Raw genomic sequence first — 11,788 nt, forward strand, 5'->3', positions numbered from 1 at the left:
GAGAGGAAGGGGCGGGCGCTCTTCGCGCGCTACTGCTGCGCAGGCGCAGGGCGGGGCTTCGCGGCCGCGGCGTCGGGAACGGCAGTTAGTTCTGTTTTGCTCTGTGCGTCAGAAGCTTGTTTGGGGGCCACTCTTCGGTTACCTGGCGTCAGCTATGGCGGAGGCGATGGATTTGGGCAAAGACCCCAACGGGCTCACCCATTCCTCGACTCTGTTCGTGAGGGAAGATGGCAGTTCCATGTCCTTCTACGTGCGTCCCAGCCCGGCCAAGCGCCGGGTCTCGACGCTCATCCTGCACGGCGGCGGCACCCTGTGCCGGGTGCAGGAACCCGGGGCCGTGCTGCTGGCCCAGCCCGGGGAGGCGGCGGCCGAGGCCTCGGGCGACTTCATTTCCACGCAGTACATCCTGGACTGCGTGGAGCGCAACGAGAGGCTCGACCTGGAGGCCTATCGGCTGGGCTCGGCGGCCGACCAGGCCCCGGAGACGAAGCCCGGTGCCCAGGCCGAGGGGGGCGCCGCCGCGCAGCCCGAGCCGCAACCGCACGGGGGGCGCATCGCCTTCACAGACGCGGACGACGTGGCCATCTTGACGTACGTGAAGGAAAATGCCCGCTCGCCAAGCTCCGTCACCGGCACCGCCTTGTGGAAGGCGATGGAGAAAAGCTCCCTCACCCAGCATTCGTGGCAGTCCCTGAAGGACCGCTACCTCAAGCACCTGCGGGGCCAGGAGCATAAGTACCTGTTGGGGGACGCCCCAGTGAGCCCTTCGTCCCAGAAACTCAAGCGGAAAGCTGAGCAGGATCCCGAAGCTGCTGATAGCGGGGGTGAGGCCTCTGCAGCGAACGCGGGACCTGCGCTGCACCTGTGCGGGAGGGGGCGGGGCGCCTTCCCCTTTCTGTTAGGCATCCATGTTGGCGCATCTGGTAGAGTCGCCCGGCCTTCCCCCCGCCCCTTTAGACATCCGGGTAAAATTGCACCATTTTCTAATCGCACTTCGATACATTTTTCCAGTAACTGGGGAACTGACGTGGTATGATATTCAAAGGTACACAAAGTCTGTATAGAGATACCCCCCACCTTACCAACCAGCTACCCAATTTTCTTCCCTAGAGGCAGTGTGTTGTTAACCACCTTCTAGGGTGTCTTTTCCAGAAACTCGTTTTAAAAAAATATTTGTGTTCAGATGGATTGAGTATAAGCCTTTTTAAAGGCATGCCAGACCAGTTTATTTTCACGTTTTGGCTTCTATGCGTATTCACAGAAGGTTTCGTCAGTTGTAATGGTCTTCCTGGTCTCGCTCAGGCGAAGTGAGTTTTTAATGCAGTTGAATTGAACGTGGGGATTCAGGTTGGTTAGGACTTAGTGGAAAGCTGTGAAGATGCTTCACTTTTGATGTAACTGGTATTGAGAGCTTAAACTGACAGACCCTTTTGTTGAAAGAAGCATGTCACCCTCCCCCTCTCCCCCGCCCCTTTCCTTAGGTGGCTGGCTATTCCATATAACATTTCAGGTCTGGGGAGGTAAATCTATTTCTTCTGTTAAGCATGCTTAGTAGGAATTTTGTTTTTGGTAAAAGTGACATTTCAGATTCATTCATTCAACAGATATTTGAGTGCCAGACACTGTTACCCTGCTGGGATATAACAATAAGTAAAAGTCCCTGCGGTCATGGAACTTAACATGCTAGCTGGGCAGTGGTAAGTGCTATAGAGAAAAATAAAATCAGGGTAAGGGGTGGGGAGGAGGTTGTTTTTTACAGGGTGATAAGGGAAGGTCACTCCATAAGCTGATATTTGAGCAGAGACCAAAAGAAAGCAAGCCAGGTGGTTATCTGAGGAGGTGTTTCAGGCAGAGGGAATATTAAGTGCCAGGCCTGGAGGTGGGAATATAGCTGGTGTGTTTTTGGAGCAACAAGGACCAGTGTGGCTAGAATGGAGTAAGCAACGGAGAATTTTGGGAGAGAGGACAAGGCTATGTTTATGGGTGAAGTAGATCACGTAGGGCTTTGCGTTTAAATCGGTAGTGTTGGGACTACAGATAGGCCATTTGGAACTTTGGAGAAAATTAAGCTGGATTCACCCTACTCTAATATTTTGATTATCTGATATTTAATTGTAAAAATTAAAATCCTAAAATGACTAAGAAGAAATGGATGAGGGGTACCTGGCTGGCTTAGCTGGTAGAGCATGTGACTCTTGATGTCAGGGGTGTAGGTTTCACTGGCTTGGGTGTAGGGATTACTTTAAAAAAAAAGAAAAAAGAATAGTTTGGGAAAAAAGAAATATGCATGAATATATTTTTAATTTATTTTTCAATTCTTCTAACGTTTATTGATCTTTTTTAAAACTTGGAGTACAAATGGCATACAATATTAGTTTGAAGTATACAACCTAGGGATTCTACATTTGCATACGTTGCAAACTGTCACAGTAAGTCTGGTTACTATCTGTCATCATTCAAGTTAATACAATATTATTGATTGTATTCCCTGTACTGTACATTATATCTCCATGATTTATTTTATACATTATATCCCCATGATTTATTTTATACCTCTTGGTAGTTTGTACCTCTTGATCCCCTTCACCCATTTTGCTGCCCTGCACACCCTCATGCCAACCCTCTTCCATCTCTGTTCTCTGTATCTGTGAATTTGGGTTTTGTTTTGTTTGGTTGGTTTTTTAGATTCCACCTAAGAGTGAAATCACTTGGTATTTGTCTTTCTCTGACTTATTTCAGCAGTATAATATCCTCTAGGTCCATCCATGTTGTTGCAAGTGGCAAGATTTCGTTACTGGTTGTTGTTTTTTTTTTTAACCCCTGGCTGAGTCGTAGTCTAGTGTGTGTGTGAGTGTGAGTGTGTGTGTGTGTGTGTGTGTACACACACCACATTTTAATCCATTCATCTATCATTGGACACTTGACTTGGTTCTTGTAAATAATGGTGCAGTGAACATCGGGTTGCGTATATCTTTTCACATTAGTGTTTTCATTTTCTTCAGATTGATACTCCAAAGTGGTATTGCTGGATCCAGTTCTATTTTTAATTTTTTGAGGAACCTCAGTACCTTTTTCTGTAGTGGCTGCGCTGATTTACACTCCCACCAACAGTGCACAAGAGTTCCTTTTCTCTACATCTTGTCCAGTACTTGTTATTTTTTGTCTTTTTGATAATAGCCATTCTGACAGGTGTGATGTGATACTTCATTGTAGTTTTCAGTTGCATTTCACTGATGATTAGTGATGTGAGCATCTTTTCATGTGCCTCTTGGCCATTTGTATGTTTTCTTTGGAAAAATGTTTATTCAGATCCTCTGCTTATTTTTTTAATTGGACTTTTTTTGTTACTGAGTTGTATGCGTTCTTTATTCTGGGTATTAACCTCTTGTTGGATGTATAATTTGCAGATATTTTCTCCCATTCAGTAGGTTGCCTTGAATATACTTTTCAATATTTGCATGGTGATAGTCCTGAAACCAAAAAGATTAAAAAATTTTTTTATATTTGATTACTTGAAATTAAAAACTTTTTATGATAAAGTCAGAGAGCAAACTAGAAAAATATTGCCAATACATTGCAACATATTTTTCTTAATGTCCAAAGAGCTTGCAGAAGTTAGTGAAAGAAAACTAGTAGAACAATGAGCAAAAGAAACGGAACAAGAACTTTCCAGAAAAGGAAATGAATGGCCAATAAACAAATGCAGAATATTGTTATTAAATAAAAATAGACCCTGATCAGAGGATTGATAGAAACCATGCCTGGATTTCTGACCCATAGAAACTTAAATAACAAATGTGTGTGGTGGTGTTTTTCAGGAAAGTAAATCAGAACAAGGAAATGTTGTATTTTATTTATCAGATTAGCAAAAATTAACAAAATGGGTAATATCTAGAAATATCTTTTGGGTAATATGTATGTTACATAAAATTTGCCATTTTAACTGTTTTTAAGTGTTCAGTTTGGTGGCATTAAGTACATTCACATTGTCATGTAACCATCACCACCATCTGTCTCCAGAACTTTTTCTTTTTCTAAAACTAAAACTCTGTACCCATTAAGCACTGACTTCACTTTGCTCCTTCCCCAGCCCCTGACAACCACCATTCTACCTTTTTGTCTTTATGAATTTGATCTACTTCATGTAACTGGAATCCTACATTTGTCATTTTGTGATTGTCTTATTTCATTTAGCACAGTGTCTTCAGGGTTCATCCAGGCTGTAGCGTGTGTCTGAATTTCCTTCCTTTTTAAAGCTGAATAATAATCCGCTGCATGTATAGACCACATTTTGTTTATCTGGTCATCCATCAATGGACACTTAGGTTGTTTCCATATCTTGTCTGTTGTGAGTAATGCTGCTATGTTCTAATACCTGTTTGAGACCCTGGTTTCATTTCTTTTGAGTATACATTCAGAAGTGGAATTGCTGGATCGTATGATGGTAATTTTATGTTTAGTATTTTGAGGGACCACCATACTATTTTCCAGTTGTGTATTTTAGTACGTATATAATTGTTGTAACCACCACCTAAATCAGGATACAGAACAGTTACATCACAAACAACTTTTTCTTGCTGCTCTTTAGTAGTCAGTTCTTGTTAGTGGAAAAGAGAACAGAATTAAATCCTCAGAGAACAAAGAGTAAAAAAGAAACTGGAGGATGCTTAGCTTTAGGAGACCCTCTTTTCTGTAGATGGTATGTAGTGGATTGTGGTGTACCCTCCTCATCTATCTTCAGTGGCCTGGAGAGCTGTCTTGCCCAAAGTCTTGTCATCTTAGGATGGCTAGCATTTAGGGACTGATCTATGGGGGAATTTTGTCATGGCTTCCTCACCCCAACTTGGCCAGCTCCAGACTTCCCCATGGTTTCAGCTGAGGCTTTGTTGGAGCTCTTTCACCGCTCAGCTTCTTTCTCTGCCCACTCCTTCTTTCTTCTAACAGGTGTTTTGCCAAGAGCGCACCCTTTTAAACACCTATGTGTTAATCTCCATTTCACAGTCTGCTTCCCAGAGAACGCAATTTATGGCACAATTTTGTTAATTTGCACAATTTATAAATGCAAAGCAAAAAATGAATGACGCTTGAAGAGTATTTTTATTTTATGTATTAGAACCTAGAAAAAATATCACCACCTGGATAGTACAACTTTTCATAAGCAAGAGTAGAAATTTTTGAACATGCATATCTTACGTTTTTCTTATCCTTCTGATCTAAAACTGATGTCTTCATATAGAAAAAATGTACAGGCTCACTTCTGGCTAAGAGCTCATAGAGCATGCAGTGTATTTTTGGTTTCTGTGAAAGAGGCTAATTCTAATCTGGTGCTGTTCTTCTCTTTAATAGAACCACAGAATAAAAGAACTCCAGACTTACCTGAGGAAGAATATGTAAAGGAAGAGATCAAGGAGAATGATGAAGCAGTCAAAAAGATGCTTGTAGAAGCCACCCGGGAGTTTGAGGAGATTGTGGTATGTTGACTATATTTAACTTATTTCCCTGCTTCCATTCTTTTTTAAAATTGGTTATTGCATTTACTTTTTTTGTACCTAAGGCCCAGTGGGATAAGGGCAGGGGTGGGGGAGAGGGAGAATAGAAAGTGGGACTGATCTTGGTTTCAGGCATGTAGCTTTTAGGTTTTGGTAGGAAAACTTCAGAGGGGGAGAGGGAGAAGAATTGGGAGAATTATTATTTATTTTATTTTTATTATTATTATTTTATTTTTTTAAAGGATTTATTTATTTATTTGACATACAGAGACACAGTGAGAGAGGGAACACAAGCAGGGGGAGTGGGAGAGGGAGAAGCAGGCTTCCTGCAGAGCAGGGAGCCCGATGCAGGGCTCAATCCTAGGACCCCAGGATCATGACCTGAGCCGAAGGCAGAAGAGTGAGCCACCCAGGCGTCCTGGGAGAATTATTTTTAAACCATATAGAGCACCTGATTTCAAGGACTCTGTTCTCAGTTTAAGGTTTTCAAAATAAGACTGTAGATTTATCTTTTAAAATATTTTAATGCTTCTCAGGAAAATAAATGTAATTTTTAAAAGAGTTTAATTTCTTTAATAAACAAGTTTAGCTTTTTGTGTACTTAAGGTGGTTTTGGGATTTTTTAATGCTTGCATATTTAGTTGAGCTTCTGATACTCAGTTGGAATCTCGTATTTAATCAAAGGTAGAGGGAAAGGTAGGAACTATAAAATAGGAGTAATTTAAAAGAAAGTTCAAATTATATGTCCTTATCTTCTCCAAGAAAAAGGATCTTGTAAATTAATTTTTCTTATTAACAAAGGAAAATGGTTAGGCCTCATTGTAAAACAGGAAAATAATTTAAAGTTCTGTAATTGATGAGTGAAGGAAGGCACAAGAATTGGCAGAATTTAGTGATTGTTGCCTTTTATAGTCCGAATTTTGTTTTATTTTTTATATTTGGTCTGTTATCCACAAACTTTCTTTTTTTTTTTTTTTTTTTAAAGATACTTATTTATTTGACAGAGAGAGAGACACAGTGAGAGAGGGAACACAAGCAGGGGGAGTGGGAGAGGGAGAAGCAGGCTTCCCGCCGAGCAGGGAGCCTGATGTGGGACTCGATCCCAGGACCCCGGGATCACGACCTGAGCCGAAGGCAGACGCCCAATGACTGAGCCACCCAGGCGCCCCATATCCACAAACTTTCAAATGCAAACATGGTCTACATAGTTCTCGTCTCACATAACGTGCTTTGTAATGTGCCTAAATGTAGTACAGCATGGAGGCCCTAGTATGCTTATACAGCTGTGTGTTTTGAGTGCTTATGTGAAGGCATCAGTAGGGGATGTAGTGATGCTCAAAACATAATTCCTGCCCTTATGGAGCTTACAATCTGAGAGTGAAGTCAGACTTGTAACAAATGATCTAATGAACATGTGTATACATTAAAGTGTATGCACAAACCTGTATTTTTCCATATTTAGTGTAGCTTTTTTTTTTTTTTTTTTTAAAGATTTTACTTATTTGGCAGAGAGAGACACAGCAAGAGAGGGAACACAAGCAGGGGGAGTGGGAGAGGGAGAAGCAGGCTTCCTGCCGAGCAGGGAGCCTGATGCGGGGCTCGATCCCAGGACCCTGGGATCATGACCTGAGCCGAAGGCAGACGCCCAACGACTGAGCCACCCAGGGGCCCCTTTAGTGTAGCTCCTAATTTTCTGTTGGAATACCATACTTATATGTATACATATATGTGCACATAGTGTACACCTAAGCACATGTATATTCCCCACCTACACGCACACACGCACACGCGCACACACACACACACACGGTCACTCCCCGCTTAACCCAACATATATATGTGTATGTAAAAACATCCAACATGAATAAATATGAGAAGGAGATGATGGGACTGAAGGGACTGAAGGAAGTTCAGTGTGATTGGGGTGAAAAGGTCAAAGGGGGGGTGGTAGTTGAGAGTAGATATTGAAAGAGTACGTGTTTGGGACTTGGTAATTAGGAACTGGTCATATTCATCACTTTCTCTAGGTTGACGAGAGCCCTGATTTTGAAATACACATAACAATGTGTGATGATGATCCACCCACACCTGAGGAAGACTCTGAGACACAGCCTGATGAGGATGAGGAAGAAGAAGAAGAAGAAAAAGTTTCTCCACCAGAGGTGGGAGCAGCTATTAAGATCATCCGGCAGTTAATGGAAAAGTTTAACTTGGATCTGTCAACAGTAACACAGGCCTTCCTAAAAAATAGTGGTGAGCTGGAGGCTACTTCCTCCTTTTTAGAATCTGGTCAGAGGGCTGATGGGTATCCCATTTGGTCCCGACAGGACGACTTAGATTTGCAAAAAGATGATGAGGATGCCCGAGATGCATTGGTCAAAAAATTTGGTGCTCAGAATGTAGCTCGGAGGATTGAATTCCGAAAGAAATAATTGGCAAGATAATGAGAAAAGAGAAAAGGTGTGGCAGGTGAGGTTTAAAAAAAAAAAAAAAAATTTGTGACCATTGAACTTCAGAGATTTGTACATTGGAACTGACACTTGTCTTCTGACCAATGCTGCCATTGCTCTGTGAATCTTAGATTTTGTAGCCAAGCAGAGTTGTGTAGGAGGCTAAAAACAAAAGACATTGGATATATTTAGAGCTGTCCCTGGCAGTATCAGCGTGTTTATGAAAGGAAAATCTAAACCAGAGGGAGGTTGGCCTGTGTAGTAGTAATCCTTTTCTGAATGTAACCCTTGCTATATTGTTTCAGGAGCTAGTGACAAAGTCAAAGAGGGAGATTAGGAGATGGATCTTTTCAGGCAGCATGAATAAAGAGCTTCCTATCCTTTGGCAGAAGCTCCTCTAGTTTGGATAGATTCCAAATCAAGAATCTAGAAATGTGGAAAGTTTTAATTACAAGGCCTTGAACACAGACTTCCTAAACTCTTGCATCCCCTAGTGAGCTCTGATTTCTCAACTGCTTTGAAAATCCCATATTCCCTTTGCTAACTTACTATTTGGGGACCCTGCTCCTTGGCTGTTCTTTTCTTCCAGTCTTTGTCAGTCATACTTGTGGCACGTGTTTCTTTACCTACCACCCAGTTTTGTTTAAAACATGCAAAACCGTAGAGAGTCTTAAGGAACAGTCTTACTCAGTTACTAGTAATGTGTTTTTATTTATTGAAAATCGTTTTGTGGTAAGGATTGTGTTAGATTTACAAATTAGTGAATTGATTCCTCTTTGTTGTGTTGCTTTCATTGTTGAAAATAAATAGAACTTTGAGTCTCCAAGTGTTTTTCTTTGATTGTATTCACAAAACCTTTCAATAGAAAAACCATGAAGGAATGGATGATTTTTGGCTCTTAATTAGGTCAATAATGAACAAAGTGGTTTCATTTTAGAACTAGTAGGCTACTGGAAAGATGCTAGTTCTTCTGAATGGAGCAGAGAGAAGATCTGCGTCAAGGACTGTGAAAGATGGAGTGAACTACTAAGAGCTGGAGTGGAGAGGAGCCCATCAGGAACCAGCAGGTGTGTAACAGAAGGTGTCGGTTCCCTACCCATGTTCTCTGGGCACTCACCATTCCAGCATATGCCACTGATAGGAGTCCCACTGCAAGTGCCTGCTGAAGCTTTCCCTCTGCTTGAAGTGCTGTGGAGTTAATGCCCCTGGGAGTGGCTTTCAGTCGATGGTGGATGAGAATTAGAGGACGCAGACCCAGTTTCCTTGCTGTCCAGAGAAATGACACAACTGAATCTTTGAGAATTACCCCTTGAGTGGGATAACGGTGTCCATGCCACCTGTGAGAGATGCCCGGCAGAAATAAGCAGAGTGGCCCACAGTGGCAGTCTGTGTATACAGGCACCCTGCATAGGCTTCCTTCTCTTGTTTGGCATCTGCACTTTCTGAGAAGTACATCCCGAAATCATCAGTTACACACACATTATTAGAGTTCAGTTCTGGTGGAATCCAACCTAAATCAAAATGCCTCACTTTGCCCTTTAGTATGTTGAAAGGATACAACTGCTCCTAGTAGTACCTAGCTCACCCTAGGAGTAATTTTTAAGTAGGTATTGGGAAAGATTGGGTGGTGGGCATTTGTTTAAAATGTGTTATCCAGGGGCGCCTGGGTAGCTCGGTTGGTTAGGTGTCTAACTCTTGATTTCTGCTCAGGTCATAATCTCAGGATTGTGAGATCGAGCCCTGCATTGGGCCTTGCGCTCAGCATGGAGTCTGCTTAAGATTCTCTCCCTCTCCCTCTGTACCCCCCCCCTTGTGCTCATGTGTGCTTATTCTCTCTTTCAAATAAATGAATAAAAATGGAGATGTCATTTAGGTTGTTTATAACCTAGTAAAGTTACTACAGTTTTTACAGGGCTAGAAATTTCAGTTTTGTCAAAGCATGTGCAAAAGGGTCTGATTCATTATATCTAGACTCCCAAAAGATGTGTAAACCAAAGCACTCATTATAAACTAATAACTTTCAAATACCTGTTTTTGCAATTTCTCTGGCATTTCATTTCTTAGGCTGAGAGGTATATGTGGGGAAACATTATCAAAAGTATTTTTGGGAGCACAAATCAAAGCAAGGAGCATGAGTTGAATTTTAATGGTTAATGGTATTGAGCTATGGCTGCATCTGCTCAAATCCTAAAGTCAGGATCCCCTCCCTTGAGCTGCCAAATTCTTGTTTTTTGGGTTTTCTTGACTTGATGAGACTTGTGCTCTGGGAAACATCATGTCTTACTCATTTTAGCTCTTGAATTCTGGGCCTTCCTCATTATTCCCTCCTACCCCCACACTTCAGCTTTTGAAATTTGCTAGGCCTTAAATAACTTCTGTACCTTCATTAGTGGCAGAAACATTTTTTTCTGTCTTCTCTTTGCAAACTGCAGCAGTGGATTATGCTCCTGGTATTCAGTTTTCCTTTGTTCCCTGTCCCTTTTAAGCAGATGCAGTTGCATTTTAAAGGTTTAAGCTGCTGCTGAATTCTTGAGATCTCTCGTTTTTGGTCTAATGCTGTTTGCTGGATCATATACTCCCTCTGCCTATATCCATAAGTTGCATTTAATTGCTTATAACAGAAAACTTAACCTAAAGGACTTCAAAGAATAAGGGAAATGGGATTATATCTTCTATATATAACAAGAAGTCCTGAGGCAGTTAGCTTCAGGGTTCTTTTTATATTTCCGCTCTGCTATCTCTAGCTTGTCTTGTAGGCTGCTTCCTTCATGGTCAGAAGCTGGCTGCTACAGTTCTAACAGCGGAAGACGGACCATTTCCTCCTAGGTGTCTCCTTTATTGGTGAGCAAGCTTTCTCAGAAGCCCCTAGACTTCTCATTGCCAGAATTTTGGCACATGCCCCTTTCCTAACTTCTTAAATGACTAGATTGACTTAAATTTATCAAGGTCTGTCTTTCTTGGGCTGCACATTGTGTAACCTTCCCTGGGAATGTGGTATGAAGGGAAGGTAAATACCCAAATAAAAGTCTGCTAAAAACTTCGATTGTACAGATAAACCCTAATGACCTCTAGGAACAAGAATACCCATCCGGTAGTGGATTATTATCTCTGTTATCATCAGCCTGGACTTAACCTTTGAGTTTGTTCTCTTCTCCTTTTTCCTATAATTTACTTTAGGGTTTTTGAGCATATTTTCTTTTTTCTTTTTTAATTTTGATTTTATTTATTTACTTGAGAGAGAGAGCACAGAGGGAGAGGGAGAAGTAGACCCCTGCGGATCAGGGAGTCCGATGTGGGACTCGATCCCAGGACCCTGGGATCATGACCTGAGCCAAAGGCAGACATTTAACTGACTGAGCCACCCAGGTGCCCTTTGAGCATATTTTCTTAAAGTAAATGCCATTTATGCTTCTCTGTCAATAATAAACATTACCTTGAAACTCATTCTGCATATCTTTTTGCTCTTTTCCTTTCAGGCTTTCTAGCTTTCAGTATGGTTGTGCCTATCAACAAGGAGGGCTTCCTCAGTTCATTTTTTTGATTTTCTACTTTCAGCTTTCAGTTTTGATAGTTTATTGCTTTTGAGGTATTTCTGGGGAATGTATCCAGGTTTTATGAGCTTGGCACCGTGGCACCGTGGCACCGTGGGCTGCCTCAGGTCATAAATTTGTGTCCAAAGATACAAAGAGCTCATCTGGGCTCTTGAGAGAAGCTTGCCGGATGACTGTTCTGCCTGATGTTTTGTGTATTTAACTGGTAGCTCTTGTCCACATTATGGATTTAAGTAAATCAAGTTATTTTCTAACATTTTTAAAGCAGGCAATGGAAACTTTTTATAAATAGATTGTT

The 11,788-nt window shown here is 41.7% G+C and overlaps 1 protein-coding gene across 1 annotated transcript; it reads left to right on the forward strand.

Annotated features, from left to right (window-relative positions):
- The first annotated feature begins 76 nt into the window (after nucleotides 1-76).
- On the forward strand, nucleotides 77-8,765 carry LOC110591897 (TERF2 interacting protein). The gene is made up of 3 exons (XM_021702878.1): nucleotides 77-824; nucleotides 5,347-5,471; nucleotides 7,517-8,765. Exons 1-3 carry the CDS (start codon nucleotides 155-157, stop codon nucleotides 7,919-7,921), a joined length of 1,200 nt encoding a protein of 399 aa, XP_021558553.1. The 5' UTR covers nucleotides 77-154; the 3' UTR covers nucleotides 7,922-8,765.
- The last annotated feature ends 3,023 nt before the right edge of the window (nucleotides 8,766-11,788 follow it).

The sequence above is a fragment of the Neomonachus schauinslandi genome, chromosome 16, assembly GCF_002201575.2.
Source record: "Neomonachus schauinslandi chromosome 16, ASM220157v2, whole genome shotgun sequence".
Lineage (NCBI taxonomy): Eukaryota > Metazoa > Chordata > Mammalia > Carnivora > Phocidae > Neomonachus > Neomonachus schauinslandi.